General features: G+C 48.5%; 4 protein-coding genes across 5 annotated transcripts in view; 3 read left to right on the forward strand and 1 right to left on the reverse strand.

Annotated features, from left to right (window-relative positions):
* The first annotated feature begins 70 nt into the window (after nucleotides 1-70).
* On the forward strand, nucleotides 71-13,995 carry exoc3l1 (exocyst complex component 3-like 1). Of its 2 annotated transcripts, XM_068723679.1 has the most exons (16): nucleotides 71-115; nucleotides 999-1,126; nucleotides 2,539-2,714; nucleotides 2,806-3,025; nucleotides 3,664-3,876; nucleotides 4,900-5,099; nucleotides 5,182-5,400; nucleotides 5,591-5,661; nucleotides 7,326-7,443; nucleotides 7,729-7,854; nucleotides 8,564-8,664; nucleotides 8,816-8,932; nucleotides 9,026-9,296; nucleotides 11,969-12,124; nucleotides 12,853-12,986; nucleotides 13,141-13,995. In XM_068723679.1, the coding sequence occupies exons 2-16, from the start codon at nucleotides 1,084-1,086 to the stop codon at nucleotides 13,325-13,327; spliced, it is 2,352 nt and encodes a 783-aa protein (XP_068579780.1). In that variant the 5' UTR covers nucleotides 71-115; nucleotides 999-1,083; the 3' UTR covers nucleotides 13,328-13,995. The 2 variants fall into 2 exon arrangements, with proteins under 2 accessions (XP_068579780.1, XP_068579781.1); XM_068723680.1 differs by lacking the exons at nucleotides 71-115; nucleotides 11,969-12,124 and having other exon boundaries at nucleotides 887-1,126.
* Nucleotides 13,996-15,717: 1,722 nt separating this feature from the next.
* Nucleotides 15,718-21,291, forward strand: prmt7 (protein arginine methyltransferase 7). The gene is made up of 17 exons (XM_068722548.1): nucleotides 15,718-15,947; nucleotides 16,650-16,686; nucleotides 16,951-17,100; nucleotides 17,237-17,345; nucleotides 17,444-17,556; nucleotides 17,778-18,007; nucleotides 18,094-18,274; nucleotides 18,533-18,660; nucleotides 18,769-18,907; nucleotides 19,052-19,135; nucleotides 19,219-19,266; nucleotides 19,349-19,438; nucleotides 19,648-19,809; nucleotides 19,921-19,995; nucleotides 20,268-20,428; nucleotides 20,650-20,746; nucleotides 20,843-21,291. The coding sequence occupies exons 1-17, from the start codon at nucleotides 15,853-15,855 to the stop codon at nucleotides 20,987-20,989; spliced, it is 2,046 nt and encodes a 681-aa protein (XP_068578649.1). The 5' UTR covers nucleotides 15,718-15,852; the 3' UTR covers nucleotides 20,990-21,291.
* A 227-nt stretch (nucleotides 21,292-21,518) lies between these two features.
* Nucleotides 21,519-24,787, reverse strand: ciapin1 (cytokine induced apoptosis inhibitor 1). Its single transcript, XM_068722550.1, has 9 exons — nucleotides 24,669-24,787; nucleotides 24,041-24,245; nucleotides 23,816-23,959; nucleotides 23,429-23,508; nucleotides 23,061-23,220; nucleotides 22,540-22,616; nucleotides 22,058-22,176; nucleotides 21,796-21,874; nucleotides 21,519-21,718 (listed from the first exon to the last, which is right to left on the reverse strand). Exons 2-9 carry the CDS (start codon nucleotides 24,195-24,197, stop codon nucleotides 21,608-21,610), a joined length of 927 nt encoding a protein of 308 aa, XP_068578651.1. The 5' UTR covers nucleotides 24,198-24,245; nucleotides 24,669-24,787; the 3' UTR covers nucleotides 21,519-21,607.
* A 265-nt stretch (nucleotides 24,788-25,052) lies between these two features.
* Nucleotides 25,053-26,357, forward strand: part of coq9 (coenzyme Q9 homolog (S. cerevisiae)) — a 4,711-nt gene continuing 3,406 nt past the window's right edge. Inside the window, exons 1-2 of the mRNA XM_068722549.1 lie at nucleotides 25,053-25,159; nucleotides 25,973-26,222. Of these exons, the coding sequence (XP_068578650.1) occupies nucleotides 25,102-25,159; nucleotides 25,973-26,222 (308 nt within the window). The 5' untranslated portion in view covers nucleotides 25,053-25,101. The remainder of the gene's footprint in view (nucleotides 25,160-25,972; nucleotides 26,223-26,357) is intronic.

Raw genomic sequence — 26,357 nt, forward strand, 5'->3', positions numbered from 1 at the left:
CAGTGATGGGACCGCTTCTTGGTTGATTCTTGGTTACAGACTGAACGGTGATTGGCTTTCACAACCAAGAATTAGTTCGACTCACGCGCTACCTGGACAGCAGAACAACGAAAAGGTAAGGAACTTTAAATGATTTTGAAGGATATTACACATTGTGTTTCTGGTGTTTGTTTGCTCACAGCCTTGTGAGGGTTTACCGGAGAGACGATCCGACGGTAGTTCTGGAATCTGTGTCGAATGCTCGTGCTTTTTGCTATCTCGGTTGCCTATGCTAACCGTTAGCTTTGTTATGCTAACTCGGAGAAGAGCGAGTTATGGCTAGAAATACGTGATTTTGTGATAAATATTTTATTTGCGTACAATAGTTGTGTAGAATGGTGTTTGGAGTTTGTAAAAATGTCTTAGATTGTTTGTTTTACCCAGATTAAAAAAAAAAAAAAATTGGGATATAAAATATTAATTTTCATAAATTCTACACATGCATAAATGGAGTTTTTCCGACGGTAAATGCTACAGCGGACCCGAATTCGGGTCTGTCGAGCTTAACAGTTAAATGTTTCCCAAAATGTCGCACTATTCCTTTAAAACTCAAAAATTTACATAGATGAGCATGCGGTGCATTCTTGAAAATTGAAAAGTTTGACAGAACCCAACCCCTATAGGTCCACTTATTTGCTCTCTCCAGAGCTTTCAACCGCATCACATGGCATTCATGAAAGCGTCCCTGCCCCTGTCTCCCCTTGACCCCCCCTCCCACCCTCCAGCATTATTCTCTTCCCTCTCCTCCCCCTGCTCCCTCCCTTTCCTGCCGGCCTCTCAGCAAAGGATGTGTGTCTGGGAGAGAGAAAGAGAGAGAGTGTGTGTGTGTGTGTGTGTGTGTGTGTGTGTGTGAGGGGGAAGAGGAAAGCAGTCAGTAGAATGGATTTGTGCCCGCTCTCCATGCGTCCTCCTTCTTCTTCGTCGTCTCATTTGTGTCCCTCTTCATCCTCCTCTGCCAGCGTTGCGCCCTGGACACCCTCAGCGCCAGCCCTCTGGGAGAAGGAGAGTCGTCGGGCGGACAGGTAGCTGACAACACAAACTCCAATGTCTGCCAGGGATCAGAAGAATGGAGGGGACGAGCTAGAAGGTAACTGGAGGCACACACACACACACACACACACACACTGTTTGCCAGCTGACAACATTGCTAAAAGGCCGACACCCACTTCTTCTAAAGTCTCTCAGTAGCTAGAGACATAACAAAGCGGTGAATGGCTACAGTGTGGTTTTGTCTTTGAGAAGAATGAACCGTTTAAAATACAAAATCATTCTAGTATTAAGTTTAGAGTGATGCATCAGTTTGTGGGCGGGTCCTTTAACACTTGCCAGTCAGTGTCAACCACCCCTCAGTGTGACGAAGGTTCCTCCCTGATTCTTTTAAGAGCTACACTAGAGTCAGCTCGGTGTCCTCTGATGGCCCACATGTCTATATATAACCTCCAGGTCCATTCACTAATTCATATCACATCACAACTTCACCTGGTTATTGCTGTAGATGGTCCAATTTCCATTCGTTTATGTCCACTTTAAGGACTTTAAAAAATAGTATTCATGACCACTGGGGATGAAGATCATGCCATGTGATCAAAAGCTCCACAACAGCTGCTATTTGAAGCTGAGGCCGAGAATGACCCTTGAATGCTGAAGCAATCTTTAGTCCTTTTCTACCTGGAAACAAAATGAAGAAAAACGTGAGTACATGTTTTTTATTTCATTTGTAAAAAAGGAAAATTGCAAAATTTAAAGGGACGGTGTAGGATTTTGGAAAGACAGATTAACAAAAGAATGGTCAAAATAACCTGGTATCAGTCAAACCGTCAAACATGGATCCTAAACTTTCCATATTTCAACTCCGTAGCATCTTTAGTGTCCCTCTAAAGATACAGAATATCTGCATTAATAAAATCATTTTAGGCCTGTCAGAAGCAGGTGTGCCGTCAAACCAGCAGCATCACATTAGTGTGCCATGACGACCTGAGGGTTTGTTAGTTTCTACGTTTCTACGATCAGTCGACTAATCCCGACGATAGAGACGAGACGAGACGAGACGAGACGAGATGTCTTTTGTTCGTAAGTTGCTTGTAAATTAAAACCTCAGCACACCCCACTGGATCCGATGTCTCTTCTCTGAGACAGAAATAACGATATTCAATCCAATTCAACCTTTTATTTCATGGTGAAGGATGCAAAAGTCTCATTTTCCTTTTCCTCTTGACAATTTAGATCCAACACATTGAGCACATTTATCAGATCTCGCATAGCTTCCCCTGCAGCCCAAGACCTTTCAACAGACTTTGATGTGTAAAATGGCTGAGTTGTGTCTTCAGAAGTTGCTGTATCTCCAAGAAATATACCATCTGTTTTGTTAGTTGTGGTTTTCTCCAGACCTGTTGCCGTCTGTTACATGGAAGTATTAGAGAACCCCTGGGTGGTGCAGTTACACATATTTTAGAAGACTGACGTTCCTCTTCCCCTGCGCTCTGTCCATCTGTCTCTCAGACGCGTTGCCGGTGGCTACGGTGTGGCCGGAGGTGGAGAGGGCCGAGTGTTTGGCCCGCGGCGCAGCCCTGAAGTGGGCGTCGTGTGTTTTCTGCCGACCTGAGCACCTGGAGCGACTGAGCCAATACAGGAAGAGAGAAAGTCAAAGGACTTCCTCCATACACACCAGACTCAAGGTGACGTCACAGACGCACATGAACACGTGCTCGATATGAAACGATGCGACCTCGGTTTATTAAACGATCTCTGCTGCTGCTCTCCTTCCAGTCCATGGTCCAGTCGTACCTGGAGGGGGTGGGCTGGGGTCTGGAGCAGCTCCGGGAGGCCAGGTTCGAGCTGAGGGAGGTGTCGCACGCTTTGAAGAAAGCGGGTCTGGAGTCCAGTCGGAACGCAGAGGGGGTGAAGTCCCTGGAGAGGCTGAGAGAGGTGTCCGTCAGCCACCGTCAGCTCCTCGCTGCTGTCAGCAACCTGCCGCGCCTTTACTCTGGTGAGACGCTGCACACTCACCCATCATCATGAACTCAGTGAATGCAACTGCTAAAGACACGGTGAGAGGGTCAAAGTTGTAAGACAAAAACAGAAACAAATTCCCAGACTACACAACGGCGTGGTAGCGATCTGTCAATCACAGTAAGCCCCGCCCCTAAAGCATCCCCCTCTTTATGGTCTGTTTGACTCTAAATGGAGCATAATGTACTAAATGAACATCATGCTGTAATGAAGAAGACTGTAAACTAGAGATTGAGACCATAAACTCATGTTTACAATGTTTACTGAGGGAATAAATCAAGAGAGAAGTAGAGTCATTTTAGACTAGACTTCTATACAACCAGAGGAGTCGCCCCCTGGTGGACACTAGAGAGAATGCACAGGGAGTAGATAGAATATTGGTAATATATTACAAATCAGCCCTATAATAAATGCCACTTTTTTAAATCTTGTTGTTGTATATTGAATACATATGAAATGATTGTTGCTGGAAGTTTAAACAACTTCAGTCTTTAACATTCCCAAAGTAGCAGCAAGAGGTTGTTGCATAAGTTGTTGACAGTTTGAGAAGTGTAAGCGCTTCCTCCCCTTCCTTCCCTCCCTCCCTCCTTCCTCCCCTTCCTCGCCCTTCTGCAGTGCGTAGCATGGTGCTGGAGACGGAGCGTCTGGTGGAGTCCCGGCGGCTCCTGGAGGCCCACGCCCGTCTGATGGATCTGGAGCGCTGGCAGGACGACATCCTCTGGCAGCTCCACGGGGCTGCTGGGACGGCAGGAAGCGCGCTCAGCGCAGAGGACCAGGAGCTAGTGGCCAAATACTTCTCTGGTGTCGGGCAGCTGGTGGACGCCCTGGGTGAGTGATATCACATTCATTCATCTGACTTCTTCAAAAGCAAACATCCTGTATGTGGCAGCTATGTTTTTGTAGTTTAGTGCCCTATATTTCTGTATAGATATAGGAATGAATATGTAACATAATCTTTCTTCGGACTAAGGTTCTGTTCATTCTTTGGTTTAGACTTTCCCTTTTTCAAATCTGAATTTTGCTCATTTTAGACTATCATTTATTACAGCCTAGTTCATATACTTTGAATAAATAAAAACAAAGTATTCTTTTATTTCTTTAAAGTAAGGTATCGAAATAAGTGCCTGGTTCTGAGATATTGGATTGGTGCTGGTACTAGAATACTATACCTGGTCCTACTGAGAGGATATCCGCTGAAAAGACGCTTAGTCATTGTGAACATTTTGCTTCAAACTTCAAAGTAATGAAATAGACAACCCGTTAGTGAAAGAGCTTGGCTTGGATCAAAGCAGACTGATTGTTCGTGACTCCTTCGACGGGTCTGGACCACTTTAAGAACCGATCTGTTGGTAGGAGTGCTTCTCTCACGAGGCCCGTTGGTCCTTGATGCTTCTCTGATGTTGCTTTTATCTAAATGTGGCTACGTAATAGATTATAATGTAGATGATTGTCATTCAAATCTACAATCATGAGATCACATTCAGACGGATCACCTGCAAAGCTTCAGCTAGCTCAGGGAAAAGTTACAGCGCATTTTTATTTTGTCTCTTTCTTTTTGGCCACTTGGGGGCAGCAGAACAAGCTCATAACACACCACTGACATAGTTTCACCTTTATTAATAAGCGAACATGTTGGCTAAAAGGTTTGCCGTTTGCACACCCAGTGGACTCATAGTGACATTAGCACGAGTCATCCAGCTCACATCGTCTGTCTGCTGTTTGGTTCTGGGCAGCTAACCTAAAGTCAGAACTTTTGGTGAGAAGCACGCGGTCGTGACCGTCACCGACAGCGCCGCTAACGCTGTTCAATGCCAGGCTGCGTTGTCTCAGTCATGCCCCCTGTCACTGCAGGTAAGGAGCTGTGGGCGGTGGTGAGCAGCGCTCTGGCTCTGGCCCGACAGAACCCCACGCCGTTCGTATCAGCGGTGAGGATCGTGGAGCGGGAGGAGGTCCTGGACCGAGCTCTACTGGAGGAGCGAGGGGGGACCAGAGGCACCAGCAGGCCCCTGCCCCCGGGACGACCTCGCTGCTGGAGAGCATGCTTCTTCCAGGTCGTGCGCCGGCTGATCCAAACTTTATTTGACCAAGTTCTCTGTTTTGATGTCTAATTGTACGGTTCCTGTCTTTTCTCAGGTACTAGAGGAGGCGGTCTCGGCGCGGTTTCGCAGCGTTTCCTACCTGCACACGCGCGGCCCGGGTCTAGCGGGCCACCTCTCTGCTCTGCAGCACGGCATCATGGCCGACCTGGCCACCGTGCGCCACCTGCTGGAGCACTGCGTCCCGCCGCACTACCGGCTGACGGGGGCCTACCTGAGGGCCAGCCACCGCTGTTTACACGCTCACCTGGCTCAGGTCAGCCATGAGTCTCAGAGCAGCGCCTCATAGCTTACATGTCTTATAATAGGAACCACGAGAATCAAATCTATTTTTCATGAATATATTAGTTTTCTCTATCACCAACTGTTCACCAAGTTTTTTAGGTTTATGCTCATTTCCATCAACTGTTTTTCAAACCGGTGACCTCTTGATACTCGTGGTCCAGGTTAGCAGCTGGGACCTGGAGAGTGGTGAAATCTTTGCTGTGCTCAACTGGGTGCTGCACATCTACAACAGGTGAGGTTCATGACCTATATATGTGAACATAAAGAACGATAACAATGGATTTGAGATATTGGTGCAGAATGGAGGTGGTAGTGCAGTTTGACTGATGAATTGTTCATCAGAGTGACGTCCAGCAGAAAGAAGCTGGTCCTGGTTCTGGTGGTTCTGGTGGTTCTGGCGTACAGAGCTCTGTAGCTCCTACCAGAGGGGAGGAGATGAACAGCTGGTGTTCAGGGTGTGAAGGTCTGCAGTGATCTTTACGGCCTGCTTCCTGACTCTGGAGGTGGACAAGTCCAGGATGGGGGGCAGGTTGGAACCAGTGATCCTCTCTGCAGACCTGACAGTCCGTTGTAGTCTGTTCCTGTCCTGTTTGGTGGCCGATCCAAACCACACAGTGATGGAGGAGCAGAGACCAGACTGGATGATGGTGGAGTAGAACAGGACCAGCAGCTCCTGAGGCAGGTTGAGCTTCCTGAGCTGGAGCAGGAAGTACAACCTCTGCTGGGCCTTTCTCCTGATGGTGTCGATGTTGGGGGACCCACTTCAGGTCCTGGGAGATTGTGGATCCCAGAAACCTGAAGGTCTCCACCACAGACACAGAGTTGTTGAGTATGGTGAGGGGGGGGGGCAGTGTTGGGGGGCTTCTCCTGAAGTCCACTGTCATCTCCACAGCTTTGAGCTTGTTCAGCTCCAGGTTGTTCTGACCACACCAGAGGACCAGCTGTTCAACCTCCCGTCTGTACGCAGACTCAGACCCCCCCCGATGAGGCCGATGACCGTTTTGTCGTCTGAGAACTTCAGGAGTCTAACAGTCGGGTCCTCTGAGGTGCAGTCGCTGGTGTAGAGGGAGAGACCACATCCCTGGGGGGTCCAGTGCTGACAGTCCGGGTGCTGGATGTGACATTTCCCAGCATCACCTGCTGCATCCTGTCTGTCAGGAAGTGTGTGATCCACTGACAGATGGAGGCTGGACCAGTGAGCCGGGAGAGTTTAGGTTGAAGAACCTCCGGGGTGATGGAGCTGAATACAGCTGAATCATGTATTATGTCAATTTGGTTTGAGGTGACTTGAGAAACACATCCTGTTACAAGAGAGGTGCTTTTCTGTTGATGGTGAACCTGAACGTCCCTTCGGCTCAGTGGAAGAAGACTCTCACTGAACAAAGAAAGATCAGGCAACGTTAAATATCACAGCTACACGATGACGTGAAATGATCTGAAATGTAGATTCCAAAAGTGTTCAGAGCTACATTAAGCGACAGTTAGTAGTATAAATGAGTGAACCGCTCAGGTGTTCTTACTTCTCTGAACATGTTCACCTCTTCAGACTCTTACACAACCTACGACCAAGAGCACGTCTAGAGCAGTGCTGCCTCGGGCTGCCAACCCGTTCGTTGTGTTCCTGAGCACCTACACACAGCAGAACCGTACACGCGTTCTGTTACAGTGGAGAAGCCCAAATCCACCTCCTGCTGCCTCCCGGCTGAATGATTTAATGTCTTCTCTGTCGTTAGAAACGGTGAAATATTCCTCAAGAGGTTCATCTGCCAGGCTAGGTTGGGTGGGGGGGTTTAAGGGGGGGAAAGGGGTCGTGGAGCTTTGTATTTTGTATTTGTCGTTTGTGCGTTACTCTGTGTTTTCTTTAAAGCTCAGATTGTGATTGTGTTGTCTTGGCAGCCCAGACATGATGGGTCATCCAGAGCTGGTGACCGAGATGGAGAAAGTGGAACTGGGGCCTCTGATCTCCACCGAGGGACTGGAGCAGCTGCAGAACAAATACGTGCAGAGCGTTCGGGTGAGTCCACCGTCTGGAAGCACCTATGGCTACAGAACCTCCATCACATCACATCTTCCAACAATCTGAGGCATATTATCTATTTAGCCATCCTCTCTCTCTTAAATGTTGACCTGTGAAGATCATTTCCATTCATATCTGGTGATATTAACGTGTCTAGGAGTCATATTAACGTGCTAGGAGTCATATTAACGTGCTAGGAGTCATATTAACGTGCTAGGACACGCAGTGGAGCTGCCTGTGTTACACTGATCAGTGTGTGCCTCCGTGTCGTGGCTGTTCTAGAAGAGTGTGTCAGAGTGGATGCACAAAGTCCTGCAAGTGGAGCTGCAAGACTGGCAGAGAGACCAGGAACCAGATACAGACCATGAAGGTTTCTACCAGACCAGCTTGCCCACTATCATCACACAGGTAAACACACACACACACACACACACACGTCTTTAATAAAACCCTGAACCTCATCAGTCTCTTTTGACATCTAGTAGGAAGATGATCGGATCTCTTCCTTCATTAGTCTGATTCGTCTCACATGCTGCTTGTCCTGGTTCTAGAGCAGAACAGAACAAATCACACTGCCATATGAAAATGATAAGTTATGTTATGTGCAACGTTTTTAAGGTTTGTGATTGACGGTGGCTTGGAGCAACGGTTTCAAATGTGTGTCGAGAGAATTGGACAGTACTGAATTGAAAACCGGGGTCAAAACAATCAATGGGAGCCCAAAACACCGGCTAACACCGTACTTTGTATTAACTTTGCTAACGTTGCATTGAAGTAAAATGGACCATTGCATGACATGCAATGTCTCGTTAAAGACTCTATTTAATATTACTCGTTAAGGGGCTGATGAATGTACGTATGTATGAGTGATGACCTGATAAAGAGTCCACGGCAGTTAATAATCGTAGCAAACTCGTCTCTAACTTTGAATACACAACAAGAGATGATTTAAATCATAAAACGTCGTTTGAATCAGACTTCCACAGAGAAGAACATATTATCCTCGTCTGTCACACCAGATGTTTTTAAACCTACTCTAAGCAACTTGCATACCTTTCAGGATCACAGCAGCATCAGTAGTGGTGTGTCATATCATGTGTTTGTGGACCCGTGGTAGATGCTGGAGGAGAACGCCCGGGTGGCTCGGATGATCGGAGAGTCCCTGCGAGATCAGACGATACAGATGGGCCTGTATGAGATGGAGAACCTCCTGAACAGGTGTGCACTGAGTCAGCCTTTTCTTCCCCCAGTATAGAACAGCCAGGGGGAAGCCGTCGTTGATGATCAGCTTCTTTGACTTCATGACTTTCAGTTCAAACTCAGTTCTCCCACACACCCTTTGATTCACCTCCATCCCTTCACATCACAGGTTTCGAGAAGCTCTGGTGGAGTTTGGGAAAGAGCATTGCAGGGATCTGAGCAACAACAAAAACAAGTTCTACCTCCACTATCTGCTGGCATCCATCAGCAACTGCATCATCCTCAAGTGAGACAATGGCACATTACAAGACTTCACCAAATATAACAACAATCACAGGCCTGAAGTCAAGTCCATGTTGTCCTTTTGTTTTGGACACAGAAAGTCCACAGAGAGTCTGCAGAAGCAGCAGTCGTCCCGCTCGGCGGGACAGTTCTCTCGGACTCCTCCAAACCCCCTGGCGGCGCTGGACCGGGCGGTGAGACGGGCGTGTTGCCTGGTGATGGATCAGCTCCTGCTGGACCTCCAGCCCCTCCTCCCGGGCCTGCTGACCCGATCCTGGCTGGTCCGGGGAGACCCCACCCCCAAACTCTGCCGCGTCCTTGAGCGCCATCTGGAGATACACGGCCGCGTTCGACCGCCCTGCAGACAGGTCACCGCCGGGCTCTGACTCTGTGTGTGTTGTGTAGAGGCTGTGTTGTGTAGAGACTGTGCTGTGTAGAGGCTATGCTGTGTAGAGGCTATGTTGTGTAGAGGCTGTGTTGTGTAGAGACTGTGCTGTGTAGAGGCTATGCTGTGTAGAGGCTATGTTGTGTAGAGGCTGTGTTGTGTAGAGACTGTGCTGTGTAGAGGCTATGCTGTGTAGAGGCTGTGTTGTGTAGAGGCTGTGTTGTGTAGAGACTGTGTTGTGTAGAGACTGTGCTGTGTAGAGGCTATGCTGTGTAGAGGCTGTGTTGTGTAGAGGCTATGTTGTGTAGAGACTGTGTTGTGTAGAGACTATGTTGTGTAGAGGCTGTGTTGTGTAGAGACTGTGTTGTGTAGAGGCTGTGTTGTGTAGAGGCTGTGTTGTGTAGAGGCTGTGTTGTGTAGAGACTGTGTTGTGTAGAGGCTGTGCTGTGTAGAGACTATGTTGTGTAGAGGCTATGTTGTGTAGAGGCTGTGTTGTGTAGAGGCTGTGTTGTGTAGAGACTGTGTTGTGTAGAGACTGTGTTGTGTAGAGGCTGTGTTGTGTAGAGACTATGTTGTGTAGAGGCTGTGTTGTGTAGAGGCTGTGTTGTGTAGAGACTATGTTGTGTAGAGACTATGTTGTGTAGAGGCTGTGTTGTGTAGAGGCTGTGTTGTGTAGAGGCTGTGTTGTGTAGAGACTATGTTGTGTAGAGGCTGTGTTGTGTAGAGACTGTGTTGTGTAGAGACTGTGTTGTGTAGAGGCTGTGTTGTGTAGAGGCTGTGTTGTGTAGAGACTATGTTGTGTAGAGACTATGTTGTGTAGAGGCTGTGTTGTGTAGAGGCTGTGTTGTGTAGAGACTATGTTGTGTAGAGGCTGTGTTGTGTAGAGACTATGTTGTGTAGAGGCTGTGTTGTGTAGAGGCTGTGTTGTGTAGAGACTATGTTGTGTAGAGGCTGTGTTGTGTAGAGGCTGTGTTGTGTAGAGACTATGTTGTGTAGAGGCTGTGTTGTGTAGAGGCTGTGTTGTGTAGAGGCTGTGTTGTGTAGAGGCTGTGCTGTGTAGAGACTATGTTGTGTAGAGGCTATGTTGTGTAGAGGCTGTGTTGTGTAGAGGCTGTGTTGTGTAGAGACTGTGTTGTGTAGAGACTGTGTTGTGTAGAGGCTGTGTTGTGTAGAGACTATGTTGTGTAGAGGCTGTGTTGTGTAGAGACTATGTTGTGTAGAGGCTGTGTTGTGTAGAGACTGTGTTGTGTAGAGACTATGTTGTGTAGAGGCTGTGTTGTGTAGAGACTATGTTGTGTAGAGGCTATGTTGTGTAGAGGCTGTGTTTTGTAGAGGCTGTGTTGTGTAGAGACTGTGTTGTGTAGAGACTGTGTTGTGTAGAGGCTGTGTTGTGTAGAGACTATGTTGTGTAGAGGCTGTGTTGTGTAGAGGCTGTGTTGTGTAGAGACTATGTTGTGTAGAGACTATGTTGTGTAGAGGCTGTGTTGTGTAGAGGCTGTGTTGTGTAGAGACTATGTTGTGTAGAGGCTGTGTTGTGTAGAGATTATGTTGTGTAGAGGCTGTGTTGTGTAGAGGCTGTGTTGTGTAGAGACTATGTTGTGTAGAGGCTGTGTTGTGTAGAGGCTGTGTTGTGTAGAGACTATGTTGTGTAGAGACTATGTTGTGTAGAGGCTGTGTTGTGTAGAGGCTGTGTTGTGTAGAGACTGTGTTGTGTAGAGGCTGTGTTGTGTAGAGGCTGTGTTGTGTAGAGACTGTGTTGTGTAGAGGCTGTGTTGTGTAGAGGCTATGTTGTGTAGAGGCTGTGTTGTGTAGAGACTATGTTGTGTAGAGGCTGTGTTGTGTAGAGACTATGTTGTGTAGAGGCTGTGTTGTGTAGAGGCTGTGTTGTGTAGAGGCTGTGTTGTGTAGAGACTGTGTTGTGTAGAGGCTGTGTTGTGTAGAGGCTGTGTTGTGTAGAGGCTGTGTTGTGTAGAGACTGTGTTGTGTAGAGGCTGTGTTGTGTAGAGGCTGTGTTGTGTAGAGACTGTGTTGTGTAGAGGCTGTGTTGTGTAGAGGCTGTGTTGTGTAGAGGCTATGTTGTGTAGAGGCTCCTCAGCAGTAGCGCTGCTGTTGACGATATATTGTCCAAAGGTTCTTCTTGTCACCTCATGTATGGGATGTGTGTTGATGTACATTATGTGGTATAAGATCATTTATTTATTGAATACTTCAAAAAAAACAAATATGCCCACGCAGTCCAAATGTATGAACATTTATCAAACCAGGTCAATACAGCATGATGTTCATTTTGTACATTATGCTCCATTTAGAGTCAAGCAGACCATAAAGCAGGGGATGCTTTAGGGGCGGGGCTACACAGTGATTGACAGGTCGTTGCCAGAGCCGTAAACGGTGTTTTTACCACGGTGCCGCTCCTTTTGAGTCCAAATATGATCACTTCTATTCACTGGTTGCACTAGAGGCTTAGAGTGCACGAACCAATGCGTGACTATGTCGACCGCTCATCTATGATCCAGGGAGATATATTTCAAAAATACTCATTGCAGCATAATGTTTTGTAGCCCGACCTCTTGACTGGAGCTGCTTCGCTCTGCTTGCAGGAGACGTGTCCTTGTCTTTGCTCTGAACCTTGTGCCACGTGTGCTCAACATGCAGCGTCTGCAGGAGGAGGCCCAGTGGCTGACGGTGGTGGAGTACGTCAGGGCTCTGATGCAGAAGAGGCTGGTGTGTCGCAGCGCCGAGGAGAGGAGGCAGCTCGCCCAGCAGATGGTTCAGGACGAGCAGCAGCTCAGGGAAAGCCTCCACGGCCTGGTGAGGAGGAGCCGACGGTTTGCATCATCACGTCGTCACGCTGTTAGACGGCGCTCGTAGAAGTAATGAATGCTACAGTGGTTGTCACAGTTTTAAAGCCTTAAGTTCAGCATTTCCGTTTTTTTACAACCAGAAGTGGTTGGAGAGGGCGGAGCTAAGTACAACCGAACGCTGACATTTTTTTTAGACGACCCAAAAAATTGTTCCAGTTAACTTTCAGGCAGTAAAAACACACCGTGAAAGAGTTAAAGTTCTAAGATGACAACATGGACCACTGCCCGACCTGTCAATCACTGTGTAGCCCCGCCCTAAAGCATACCCTCAGTGAGCCACACACCCTGTGTTCCCCCCCCCTCCTAACCCTAGCTCCAGTGATAGGCTGAAGTCTGAGGACTTCATGGATGCAAGTCAAGGCAGCTATGGTGCACACGTGTTTTACACACTGCATCCCCTGCTTTCTGGTCTGTTTGACTCTAAATGGAGCATAATGTACTAAATGAACATCATGCTGTATTGAAGAAGACTGTAAACTAGAGATTGAGACCATAAACTCATGTTTACAATGTTTACTGAGGGAATAAATCAAGAGAGAAGTAGAGTCATTTTAGACTAGACTTCTATACGACCAGAGGAGTCGCCCCCTGGTGGACACTAGAGAGAATGCAGCTTTAAGACAGGTCGCTGCTTGGGTCCTTATAAATCAAACTCGTTTGTGTTCCTGTCTGCAGGAGGCTGAAGGCTCAGGACCTGAAGTGAACCCTTTGTCCTTACTGCCCGTCCTCGCTGACTTCATCCGGCTGAAGGACCCCGGCATGCTCACTCTGGAGGTTTCTGGACTCGCAGCCAAGTACCCCGACATCAGGTAATCTGACCTCACCTGCTTATCAGTCCTCCATGCTAATAGCAAAACACATTTAATATTAATGGTGTTATTTTGAAAAGCCAACATTATTATCTACCATTTAAGAACATGAAACATGTTGTATTATTGAGCTCTTTGTGTTCTTTCCCCTCAGTGAAGAGCACGTGTCTGTCCTGCTGGACGTCCGTGGGGACGTCTCCAGGGACGTCAGAGGGGCCGTGCTGGACTTGTTGGAGCAGAGCGCCCCCCCTCTGCCTGCGGGATACCGGCCCATCTTCACCGACATCCTGGTGCCCCCCCCCACCATGGCCTTCTGTCTGCCCACCGCCAAGTGTGCGTGACGGCGCCTGAAGCTGCAGCGTACACACATCGATCCCGGAACCACCGGAACCACCGACACCACCAGAACCACCGGCACCACCGGAACCACCAGAACCACCAGAACCACCGGAACCACCAGAACCACCGACACCACCAGAACCACCGGAACCACCAGAACCACCGACACCACCAGAACCACCGGAACCACCAGAACCACCAGAACCACCGACACCACCAGAACCACCAGAACCACCGGCACCACCGGAACCACCGGAACCACCAGACCCACCGACACCACCAGAACCACCGGAACCACCAGAACCACCGACACCACCAGAACCACCGGAACCACCAGACCCACCGACACCACCAGAACCACCAGAACCACCGACAGCACCGGCACCGTCTACCTCCGTGTCCCGGTGAAGTAGATTAAGGGTTACGGCACTTTGAGAAAATACTCAGGTGATTGGTCGAACCATCATTATCTATTATTCATGAACTTGTTTTTCTGCATTTATGTTGTTACAGCTTTAACTTGTCTTGCTGTTCATATTGGGTATTTTTGATCTGATTTTTCTAAGTATTTATTGTATTTATGTATTCTTGTTTTGCTGTTCTGTTTGGATCAGTGCCGGCCTCTGAAGCACATTGTAAACCCGTTTAAATAAAGCAAACGTACTCGTGTCATGTTTCACCTATTGCTTGGACCATTACATATCAAAGTATATATTTATTATTAAACTACAGCCAAGAGGCTTTGAAATACAAAGTTGTCATGGCTACAAATTTCACCCATCAGATACTTTTTAAAAAGACTTAATATGTGGCATCGCATTAATAATATGTACACCAGGTATGGGGAGTTTTCATGTTGATACATAAAGTATGCAAAAACAAACTATTGTATCAATTCCATGTTTGATGTGTACACACACACACACACACACACACACACACACACAGTTAAAAGTGATGTACATTGATCCCACGTTACCTGTAAAGTCTCTCGGGGTCAGCTGGTAAAATAGACGATAAAAGAACGAGATAAGCTCAGCACAGGCAGACGGCCATCTTGTTATTATTAAGGTTTGATTTATTAAGGCGTGTACCACCAACATCATGAGTTTATGTAAGAAGTGTGAGTTGCAGGTCAATATAGGACTACAGAAATACATCTCACTGCTTATTATGCTGAGTATATGAATCTGTGTCATTCAAACTACAGGAAGGAGCCTCACTGCATACAGGAAGTTGATGCGAGACAGAAGAAAAGAAACAATTGTCCCTCTTAGCGAGGCGAGAACTTGGTTTTCATCTTGGCTGTGAATGCTTGTAACACGTTGACGGCATCACGGACCATTGTGTTGAGTCAGCGGAGTGTTGAATAATGACTTCATAATGAAGGTTACTCAGCAGTGAGGAGGGCAGATCTGACCCTGACTGATACCGCTGCACTGATCAGCGCTCTGGGCTGACACACCGCTCTGGGTCTTGGACGTTCAGGACATCTGAACTGTCTCCTCCACACTGGACTGTTCTTCACACGCCTCTGTTTTTGTGTTAAAGACTGATAACGACGTCCAATAGCAGTTCTTCCAGGAGTAATGCGGTGATGTCATCTGCAGTGCCTGTGTTCAACAGTTCCCACTGTTTCGCCGTCGTCTTTTTACAAAAAGGTTTCGATAAGTAGACGAGCAGCACACTTGACCTCCAGGCTGGCTTGTGCTTGTGAAGTATTCATGGTGCTGGCCTTGTTGAATACTTCAGCAATAACTCAGGAGAGCTCCAGCTGTGATATCTCCACGTCATCACAGAACCCGCAGTCAGAGATCAGAGCGTCGTTGGGCTCGTTCCAGATAAGCCAGGACTGCGCAGAATCGATCACCAGCGATCGGCGCACAGCGTGCTCTGTGACTTCCTCTGACGTCATGAACGTGGTCAACGATGATCGCACGAGAGCGAGGCGCTGCAGTTGCTCTCCACCGACTGCATGACCCCGGGGCATGATGGGAAACGCCTGTCTCCGGGTCAAAGAGCTGATTGGCTCTTTTAGATTTGACAACAAACACCACGTTTGGTAGAAAATCCTAATTTTCTGTGTAAATATTTAATGCTTGATTGTTGGCTGTTAGTCGTATTAGTCGTACAATCTAAAACCATATCTTGTGTGATCGACACTATATATTACTAATATATAATACTAATAAAGCGTATCTATACAACACATGGCAGACAAAAACATAACAAAAGCTAGCATACAGTGCAGATAGATGCACGTTTCCACATACATACATATTGACAAACAAACGTGAATAAATCGGAACGGAGTCTGTAAACTACAAGCAGCCTACAGATGGTGTGACGCCCCCTGCCAGCCTGGTGTGAGATTCGTTGCACGTGACCTAAAGAGCGTGACGTCGCTGGGAAAGATGGCGGCCTCCATTGGTCCAACGCTGCATCAGTAGTGTAGCTAACTTTTAGACATTTGTACAATAGTCTGTTGAAAAACGGCAACAACAGTGTTGTCACAGTTTTGGCAGAAATGAAGACCTTCTGTGGAAGAGCCAACCCGAGCACCGGAGCTGTAGACTGGGTGGAGGAGAGCGAGGAGTACGACTACCACCAGGAGATAGCCAGGTAGCGCTAACGCTAGCTCCGAGCCTAGCATCACAGTACGCGTCTGAGTGGCGTGTTGTTTGAGTGATGTGTCGTCAGAGTGGCGTGTTGTTTGAGTGGCGTGTTGTTTGAGTGATGTGTCGTCAGAGTGGCGTGTTGTTTGTTTGAGTAGTGTGTTGTTTGAGTGGTGTGTTGTTTGTTTGAGTAGTGTGTTGTTTGAGTGGTGTGTCGTCAGAGGCGTGTTCTCTGACCTTAGAACCAGAGCTAGTCTCTCGAGGATGAGCGCGTGCCTTTGTCAACAAGGAAGTCAACTTAACGTTGACCTGTCTTCACATCGAGTTCTTTCATAGCTTCATGTTTGTTGAGTATTCATGTGTAATTGCGTTCATGTCTGCTCTATGCACACTGATGACTGAGCAGGACACTCTACAGTTATTAAACCAGCATTTCTCTCCTGTGCTATTACTACTTTATTACACTGTGATACTGCACTGATGTACTACATCCAGCTGTACTGTGTTGATATGTTGTACTGTCTGTCCTCATCAGATACTGTATTTCTATTTGTATTCTATATTAACACAGACAGCACTACTTAATCACAGTACATGTTCTACTGAAGTGCACTGTGAAACGTATAAACTATGCTTTACTATCACTGCTATTAATCATGCCGTCATATTCATAATAATAATATAATAAATGGAAAGTCTTCTCTTTCAGGTCCTGTTACGCTGATATGCTACATGACCATGACAGGGTGAGTCATCCATACACGTGTGTGTTCGCTGTGGTGATGACGTCATTTCCAAATATGTGTTTTGAATGATGAACGGAAACAACCAAAACGAACTATTTGATTTGGCTGCTTCTAAAGCATCTAAACACAAACTGGCCTTCTTTGCATAATCCCTAGACGTGTAAATCGTGTTTACGGCAGACTGGTGATGTGCTCCGTTTAAACTCTCTAGAACAAAAGAAAGAAAGAAAACAAACACACTGACTTCCTTAAATCCGCCTCCAGAATAAGAAGTACTACCAGGGCATCCGGGCCGCCGTAGCCAGAGTGAAGGCCCGCGGTGAGAGGGTCGTGGTCCTGGACATCGGGACGGGAACGGGCCTGCTGTCCATGATGGCCGTCACTGCTGGAGCGGACTTCTGCTACGCTGTGGAGGTAGAGATGCTCTACAACCCCCCCCCACCAGAAGCTCTAGCAGGCGTGCTTAGTTACCTTTCCTCGTCACCTTGATGATTTGCAGCGTTTCCCAGACTGCCTCAGGAGTCGCCCGTGTCTCCTTTTGTGTCGGCAGGTTTTCAAGCCCATGGCCGAGGCGGCGCGGAGCATCGTGGAGAAGAACGGCTTCTCTGGAAAGATCAAGATCATCAACAGACACTCCACCGAGGTCACCGTGGGGCCAGGTCTCACGCTGCTTCTGCACGATGTGAATACTGAGCCGCGCGTCTCTGTGGTTTCTATGCAATACGGAAACGTGTGTCGTGTTTGTAATCGAACGCAGATGGAGATATGCAGATGAAGGCCAACGTTCTGATCACGGAGCTGTTCGATACGGAGCTGATAGGTGAAGGAGCGCTGCCCAGCTATGAACATGCTCACCAGAATCTTGTCCAGGTGTGTGTGTGTGTGTGTGTGTGTGTGTGTGTGTGTGTGTGTGTGTGTGTGTGTGTGTGTGTGTGTGTGTGTGTGTGTGTGTGTACAAGTATGAAGCTGAAAGTGAGCATCATATGTGCCCTTTAACATTTGTTAAAGTGATGCATAAAACAAAGCACAGCTGGTGGAGGTGAGGTGTCTAATCCCAGCTGGTTGTCCCGGGGTGTCCCTCCACCCTACAGGAGGCGTGTGAGGCGGTCCCTCACCGGGCCACCGTCTACGCCCAGCTGGTGGAGTCGGAGCTGCTGTGGAGCTGGGTTCAGATGCGGCCGGTGGAGGTGGAGGGGGCCCGCCTGGTCCCGCCGCCCGCCGTGGGCCGCTGCGCCGGAGCTCATTCGGTGTGCGACATCCAGCTGAGCCAGGTGTCTCCTCACAGCTTCACCCCGCTCGGTCCCCTCTGCACCATGTTCAGGTACAAGAGTGACGCACGTCTTCTCCTCGATCCCGTTCGCTCAGCATCAGTTTTTCACCCCCCCCCCCCCCCCCCCCTCCTCTCAGTGTGGATTTTAGTAAGCCGGTGAGCAGCGCATTCCGGTCTCACACCTCCCGGTTCGTGGCTCGGTCCAGCGGTCGGGCCCAGGTCGTCTTATCTTGGTGGGACCTCGACATGGATCCCGGTGGAAGCGTGGTGTGCACCATGGCTCCGAGCTGGACATACCCACAGCCAAAGGCGGCTCCGGTGAGTTACAGGACGCTCTGGGTGTCTCTCAAAGTCAAGGGTGTTGGTTAGACACATTGAAACCGACACAACAGAAACCAAATAAAGTTTGTTCTTTCCACTTCCAACAAACACCAACTCTTGTTTGGTCGAAATCAAGTTTGAATTCCCAGAGTTAGACTCCAGCTCGCCGTCTCTCTCTGCCGCCGTCGGCGCTCTGTTCTGACGCTCTGAGTCACGCTCCTATCCCACTCTGCTGGTCACTGCGATGTGTTTCAGTGGCGGGACCACTGGATGCAGAGTGTTTACTTCCTGCCTGCGGAGAGCAGAGTGACAGAAGGGGAGGAGCTGAGTCTGACCGTGTGCCACGACGACTATAGCCTGTGGTACGGCCTGCAGTCCCCCAGGTAACGGCTCAGAGGCTTCACTTTAGAGACGCAACAAAAAACCAGCAGCGCTTTTGTTTTGCAAACCCTCATTTCTTCTTCTTGTTTTGTTCTGGTTGCCGCCCTCAGCCGGCAGGACTCGCAGACCGAGGCTCCTCCCACTCGGCCCTGTTGTACCTGCCAGGCCCACCTGGTTTGGACTCGACCGCGTTTCGGCGAACTCAACGACGGGCGGCGCGCAGAGAGCTACGTCAGAGCGCTGCGCAGCGTAAGTGAAGGGCCGCCGAGAGTCCGAGCTGTCGGATACGGCTGCTGTTGTTGTTGTTGCTGCTGCTGCTGCTGCTGCTGCTGCTGTTGTTGTTGTTGTTGTTGCTGTTGTTGTTGTCGTCTGATCGCCTGTTGATCACTCCAGGTCATGAGGGAGGACGGCGTCTGTCTTGGCGTCAGCGATGGAAGTCTGCTTCCCGTGTTCGCTCACATGATGGGAGCCAAGAAGGTACTCTCTTTGACCCCGCCTCTCTAAGCCACGCGCCGTGCCGTCTTACTGATGTGTCTTTCTGTTGTCGGGGCTCTACTCAGGTCTACGGTCTGGAAAACTCCAGAATGTCTAAACAGGTTCTTAAGCAGGTAAATAACTCACGACTGTACGACCTCATCTTTGAGAGGTTTGTGGTTCAGACCAACACAAGAACTCATCTTCTCTCTGCAGGTGCTGGAAGCCAACTCCATGGAAGGAGGCGTTGAGCTGCTGGAGATCCGGCCGGAGCAGCTGACCAGTGATGACCTCGGAGGGGAGCAGGTACGAGCTCACAGTGGCGCTACGGTGTCTTTTTCCATATTACCACACACTGTGATGGACGAATCAAAATATTTATGAACACAAATGAAAGTAGAGTATTACGTAGAGCACAAATAGTGTCGCTCGTAGTGACAATTCAAACCATCTGACAACATTTAAAGCCACAAATCATTCAGAAATGTGGGCTGAGTGCAAAGCTTCCTCTCCAGATCTCCGTCCTGATGGGTGAACCGTACTTCAGCACCAGCCTCCTGCCCTGGCACTCCCTGTTCTTCTGGTACTGTCGGACCGCCCTGGCGGGCCTCCTCCGGCCCGACGCCACCATCCTGCCCCGCTCTGCCACACTTCACATGGTGGCTGTGGAGTTCCAGGTGAGAGCGATGGGAATGTAGTTATACATATAAATGTTTTTTTTAATTACGTCTACGATTTAAAGGGATATGCATTATTTGAATTAGTTGTCTTTTTTCTGTGTTTCTTAGGATCTGTGGAGGATAAGAGCTCCGTGTGGAACATGTGAGGGCTTTGATGTCTCCCCCATGGATGAAATGATCCAGGTAAACCTCTTTTACATCTTCAGGTACCTGCCTTCAATTGAAATATTGATTTGAGCGTTTAGCGTTCATACGCACTGTTTATGCAGATTTGTGAGGAAACTCTTTTTGAATGAGGTCCGATGTCCCCAACACAAATGAGGACCTAGGAGACACATCCTGTCCTGTTGTTGATGGTTTGAACACGGCTGAGGAGACGCTTTATATCCGTGATGTGTAGCAGAAGTTTGAGTTATGAGTTAAAAACAATAACTCTCCTCCTCCGGCCCCCACAGAGATCTCTGGATTTCCGTGAGTCCCGTGAGGCGGAGCCCCACCCTCTCTGGGAGTACCCGTGTCGCGCTCTGACCTGGTCCACGGCGGTCATGACCTTCGACTTCACCCAGTGCGTCCCTCAACAGCCAATCAGCAGCCAGGGCTCGCTGCCGTTCATAAGGTACCGAGTGTTCCCAAGAACCACGTACCAACGTGTTCTCAGGCAGGGGTATTATATTATAAAGAGGATTTCCTCACGCAAAGGTCTGGAACATCACAGTAATAACCGGGTACCACGGTGTCTGGGTCTGGGTCTGGGTCTGGGTCCGGACCGGTCCGTCTATTAGCGAGCCCTGGTCTCAGGGTTACAGTGGAGTTAAAACCGGTTTAAATGTGTTTCAGGAATGGTCGTTGCCACGGTGTCGCGTTGTGGATGGACTATCACCTAACCGCTGACATCACTGTCACTGCAGGTCTGATTGGACCAATCAGTGAGCAGGTATCCCAGCCCACGGCGTCTCCTGAACATCCTTAGTTATCTTAAACCGTCATCCATCATTCTTCTGACGGATGTTGTTCTGTGTCTTCCCTGCAGGGCGAGTGTGAGTGGAGTCGACACAGGAAACAGGGAGTGTACTTTCTCAGGGCGCCGTGTGAGAGCTCAGAGGACGGCAGAGTGTCTTACAGCTTCACCTTTGAACCCGGTCTGGGAGACATTAAGATGGACTTCAGCGTGGAGTGACAGCGATGTGGACACTGAAGAGTAATGTGCTTTTACCTCGTGACGCCGTTTTTATTTAATTTTTTATATCTGATGAACATTTAACATCTGTGGTTCACTATTAGATCCCTGGAACTAATATCAAGGGCTTCCCAAAAGCAGGTAACAATGTGTGTGTGTGTGAGAGTGTGTGAGAGTGAGTGAGTGAGAGACTAACTGGCTGATAGATGAAAGAAACAGAACCGATGTTGAAATATGAGAATGTAACATCTGGTGACTGTTGTCCATGTTCGGTTAAATAAATGGGTTGCCTATGAACAGAAGTCTGGCTTTAGTTTATTGTTTTAAAATGAAACTCAAAAACATCATTCATAATTTACAACAGCAGGAGTCAAACTGCGATGACAGTCCCCCCCCCCCCTCTCCCCCATTTCATTCAAATCTCACTCTTGCTCATTTTCAATCAAACTTTCCTAACGTGGACCGAGGGCGTCACAATCCCAGAGGAAACCAGCGGCCCTCTCCAAGCAGAAGTGTCTCGCTGAGCGGACAGAACCCGAGTCTCCGGGCCGGATGGGGAACAGAACAGGAATGTAAAATGTTGAAGCGTGAGCGGGGCAGCGTGAGGAGTCCAGCGGTTCAAGCGTCTGTCAGCGTCTTCTTGTCCAGCACGATCTTCTCCCCCGGTTTGAACGCCGGCATCCCCGCGTACGGGCAGCTGGCACACCGGAACGCGTCGCCGAGGTAACACTGCCACAAGTAGACATCATTGAAATCATTGTTTCTTCTGTCAGCAGCTGAGGAGACATAGAGCTACATATACTCACACTTCCACAGGCTGATTTTGGTAGATTAGTCTTCTGGTTTCCTTTGCTCTCCTCCAGCTCCTCAGCAAGACCACACGTGCTGCACACAGGTGCAACATTTGTATATTACATTCAATGAGAAAGCCCGGCTCCTTCAGTTGTAGCTGTTAGCTATTCGTTGTCATGTGTTTTGTGTCTGTTCTGGGGATTAATAAAGCTTTCTGCTGCGACCCAACAGACCCACGACGTGCTTTGTTCTGAAGGTTTAAGTAACAGAACTCACCAGTTCTTGCAGGCTTTCTTCTTGGCGGCTCCTTCTCCACACGCGGATGCTTTGAGAGAAGCTGGGTCTGGCTTCTTCAAGTCATCCTCATCCAGCAGAGCATCGGAGTCCACCAGGTCCTAGAGACAAGGGGAACCAAAGGGACGAGTCCGCTTCAGTAATCACAGGAAGTACAGAAAGACGTGGGCTTGACAGTCCCAACAACAAATATATATGAAAGTATATACTGAGTGCAAAACCGCAACACAGTCAGCTGACTTCTGTTGCTCTTAAGGCAGTGGTATTATGGTATGGATGACCTCAGAGAGATGAGAACCACAGTCTTGGAAAAGGAAGGACTACTGCATCGCAATCTGCAACTTGGCCACTAAATCCCACACACCGTCCGTGACCCGCGTGACTGTGGGCCGTCAGGCGGTGCGCCGCGGTCCACTTTCCGAGCCGGCCGCAGCGCCTTTAACGACGCAGAATCCACGACTCACCACATCGTCGTCGTCCATGTCGTTGGCCGACAGCGTCCACATTTTGACAGCGTTGGGATCCAGAGCCGGTTTCTCTGCTGGAAGCGCAGAAGTGTGTGTAAATTGAGCGATTCACTACACACACACCACCATAAAACACACACACACACACACACACACACACACACACACACACACACACACACACACACACACACACACACACACACACACACACACACACACACACACACACACACACACTGATGTTGACAATAGACAAGGAACTGAGAAGGCTTAAGGCCCGTTGTAGAGTCAGTGTGTGATCCGAGAGGTCATCATGCTTTATCTTAACCTTTTGTGGTCTAACAGAGTGTTCTTGTCCATTAGGAGACATTATAGTTGGGACAGAGTGTGACTGGTGGTTTCAGAGGCATCACATGTGACAGACCAGAGGTAAACGTTTCAATTCAACACGTGGGGACAAAAATAAAAATAAAAAAAACGCTCAGAAGAAACAGGAAACCTGCTCATGAACCTACCTGGCTTTTTCCCGAATGAAAGTTTAATCTGGCTGGATGATCCCACCTCGAAGGCGGGTTTGGAGGCAGATATGCGGACTCTAGACAGAGTGTTTCCTTGGTAGCCAGTGGCCGTCCTGAGGGAGCTCAACGCCTCGGGACTCAGTTCTGCTTTACTGACCTGGATGGGGAATGAAGCAAGAGGGTCGACGGGTCAAAAGGGAGACATTTGGCAACGGGACGTCACTGGTGCTGATGTTTACGTTTTAGGTCTTTATGCTCTGTGTGTGTGTGCGTGTGTGTGTGTGTGTGTGTGTGTGTGTGTGTGTGTGCGTGTGTGTGTGTGTGTGTGTGTGTGTGTGTGTGTGTGTGTGTAGCCACTCACGCACCTCCGTCACCGACATGAAGCCTGACAGCTTCAGAGCTGACACCAGCTTCTCGGCGGTCCTCACGCTCTGCGCCTCGGCTCCTGGCACACCGAAAGAAAGGAGTCAAACACGGCGTGACACGATCAGAGCCACGACCGTATCAGCGCTGCACAGCGGCCTTGTGGGTAAACACACCTGTCCCAGGTTTATTGTTTCACTCCGATATTTTAAGGGGGATTATATATCTGTGTTGCATTTCTAGTGTACTTCTCCATTATAGTGGCATCAGGGGGACTTCCAGCTTTGCTTTTCTGACTTCAAACTCCAACACGATACGGTGCATATCGTTCTATTCTCCCTTCTGATTCTCCACCTATAAACATGCATGTAAAAGAAGTTTGCATTCACCTGTAACTGCTTCATCCAGAACCAGCTTCCCTCCAGGTTTGAGCACTCGAGCCATTTCAGCCAGAGTCTCTGAGCTGTGGGTGGAGGAGCTGTCAGCCAGGAGGCAGGAAAGCACCCAGTCGAAGGAGGACGCTGAGTGGGAGGCTGAGGAGGGGAGAGGATCGCGTCACTACCGACTTAGTGTTCATGCCACCAGGATACATCACAACGCGTTGGGTCACTCACAAAGCAATAATCTCTCCATGTTCTCCACGGACACTTGGCCGCCAGCACCGACAACGGCACCCAGCTCCTCTGCGTACTGCTTCAGGGCTGCTGGTGCTGAGGGCTGGGCCCAAACCAGCAGCACCGCGTCGCCCGTTCTGATGCCGAGCTGTGCCATGACTTCCTGGAGAGGGAACGTCTGTCTGTCCGTCTGTCACCGGGTTATCTAAAGGCGACAACACGTGCACGTTCACTGGAAATGATCCAACCGGCACAGTGACGTCTCGTCGTGACATCATAGGTTATGAGAATAGGAATAAGAAGGTCTAAATACAACCGTGATTGTGACGGGCCGTTATAGATACTGTTACAATATTTAAAATACAATAGTATTAAATGAAAGGAACGTTAACGTTAGTTTTATTCGCAAGTCATTCCTCTATAACGTGTAATCCAGCTTTAGTTCTAAGATGTAACGTTAAAAGGGCTAACCCGGCTAACTGCTAGTTAGCGTGTTAGCTTGTTTGTTGACACAGGTGAACTGAAAAGCACAGGTCACGCCGAGCAAATAGCGTGACGCAGTAAACGCCGGTGCTTATTAACGTTACAGCTATCAGTACACGGATAGCCGCGAACACAATATACTCACACTTTAGTATGATTGTCTTTCGAAGTATTTGGTGGTTAAATGACTGAAATAATGAACATTTCAATCATATGTACTCTGTAACTTGCCTAACCGATAGCGTGATGGAAGTTTCAGTAAACGTTTCCGGTTTGTTTTTTCAAAATAAAAACATTGTTAATGCGTTGTAACGTTTGCCGATTCAAAGTAACGTTAACAGGTGAAATGTAGTAGGCCATATATTATAACAATCACTTTAATTAATTCAGTCACACAAGTGTTGCATTGTTATTGTTGTACGTAGAGAAAGTATTTTTTCATGCGCTTTAGTTTGAAGGCGATATCCTTGTTTGTTGTTTTGGTCTCGTGCCAGCTTGATGTTTTTCTATTTCAGCGAGTCGCACTAAAGTGACGCAGGCTGTTCCTAAAAGAAACTCACAACGCAGTGCAGCGGAACATGGCGCTGCTGCTGAGAGGTCTGCGTGCTGGAAGGGCACTCCGGGGGCTGGGCAGAGGTGAGACGGCACTGCTGCGTTGTTGTTGTTTCGTGTTAATAACGGACTGCCTGGGGAATTATTCATGTAGCCAGTGTCCATTTTTGTTCGGTTATGTGTTGCACGAAGGTGTTTGACGTCAGCTGTCAGTGCCAAAGTCACTCGTCTCTGGCGCTGATAATGAAGGGCAGGAATGGGCAGCATTAGGCTGGCTGTGGCTTCTGAAACTCAAATATTAGCAGTAGAATCGTTGGTACAAGTACTCGTTGCTGGCACTGAGATACAGTGAAGTAATACACGAGTAAATACACAGGTGGCCTGACAGATTTGGCGTTGTCGCACTTGTTCCTATAATGCATAATCTCCTGTTAAGGTAATTATTTTGACCATACACTGGTAATAGATTTATTAAATTGATAAGCACTAATTGAAGGATGTAAGTGCCCACCGATTACCTGACGGTAAGTCATGATGTCCACATTTTGTGGTAAAAACAGAACTTCTGCTACTCTATACAGTTCCATTCAAGTTTTCTGTACGACGCAAATGCTTTGTGTTGTCTGTGTGAAGAAGGAGGTCTATGACCCAAAGCATTGCAGTAGTCCGTGTGTGCAGCAGTGTGCTGGTGTTCGTTCTTGCACCAGGTGTCTTCTGCAAGAGAAAAGCTGCTGAAAGGTTCCAGTGAAGGATTATGATGCAGGTGGTGGAGGAAGCGCCTGAAGCGACGGTCCCAGATTGACACAGGGTGCAACAGTTTAAGTGCCAGTGTTGCATATAAATGTGACATTTCGTCATGGGGTTTGGTCTCATGCCGGTGACTGTGTGTCTCTTCAGTGGTTGCTGCACCAACAGCAGCGAACCCCCAGAGCGGCGGCCTGAGTCGAGGCTTCCACCGCGCCGCGCTGAGGCTTCAGGATGAATCCAAATCTGACAAGCACCCTTCCTCCTCCTCCTCCTCATCCTCATCCTCAACCTACCACGAGCACTACCAGGCCCACCACGCCGAACCGGACCCAGCGGAGGGCCCCCGGGACGACTCGACCTCCGACCCAGCAGCTGAGGAGGCGGCCAGGCCGAACACCAGGTCGGTCCATTAAAACAAATGGAGTAAACGCACCAACGCAGGGGAAGCGTTGTCTGGTTCTGCTTTTAGAAATATTACTGATGTTGCAAATATTAAAAAATGTATTTTTTTTTGGGGTGCACGTTTTGCTGTTGG

Source organism: Cebidichthys violaceus, unplaced genomic scaffold (assembly GCF_023349555.1).
Source record: "Cebidichthys violaceus isolate CVI_PGR_0920_01 unplaced genomic scaffold, fCebVio1.0.p SCAF_3, whole genome shotgun sequence".
Classification (NCBI taxonomy): Eukaryota; Metazoa; Chordata; class Actinopteri; order Perciformes; family Stichaeidae; genus Cebidichthys; species Cebidichthys violaceus.

Bases quoted from the DNA above. Each gene is read 5' to 3' on its own strand.
- exoc3l1 (XM_068723679.1), top strand. From the start codon at position 1,084: ATGTCTGCCAGGGATCAGAAGAATGGAGGGGACGAGCTAGAAG. The intron at 5,100-5,181 runs GTCGTGCGCCGG...GTCTTTTCTCAG, and splicing joins GGAGAGCATGCTTCTTCCAG to GTACTAGAGGAGGCGGTCTC. The intron at 9,297-11,968 runs GTCACCGCCGGG...CTCAACATGCAG, and splicing joins TTCGACCGCCCTGCAGACAG to CGTCTGCAGGAGGAGGCCCA.
- prmt7 (XM_068722548.1), top strand. From the start codon at position 15,853: ATGAAGACCTTCTGTGGAAGAGCCAACCCGAGCACCGGAGCTGTAGAC. The intron at 18,275-18,532 runs GTGAGTTACAGG...GATGTGTTTCAG, and splicing joins CACAGCCAAAGGCGGCTCCG to TGGCGGGACCACTGGATGCA. The intron at 20,747-20,842 runs GTATCCCAGCCC...TCTTCCCTGCAG, and splicing joins TTGGACCAATCAGTGAGCAG to GGCGAGTGTGAGTGGAGTCG.
- ciapin1 (XM_068722550.1), bottom strand. From the start codon at position 24,197: ATGGCACAGCTCGGCATCAGAACGGGCGACGCGGTGCTGCTGGTTTGG. The intron at 23,221-23,428 runs GTGCGTGAGTGG...TTCCCCATCCAG, and splicing joins GCTTCATGTCGGTGACGGAG to GTCAGTAAAGCAGAACTGAG. The intron at 21,875-22,057 runs GTGAGTTCTGTT...ACCTGTGTGCAG, and splicing joins AAGAAAGCCTGCAAGAACTG to CACGTGTGGTCTTGCTGAGG.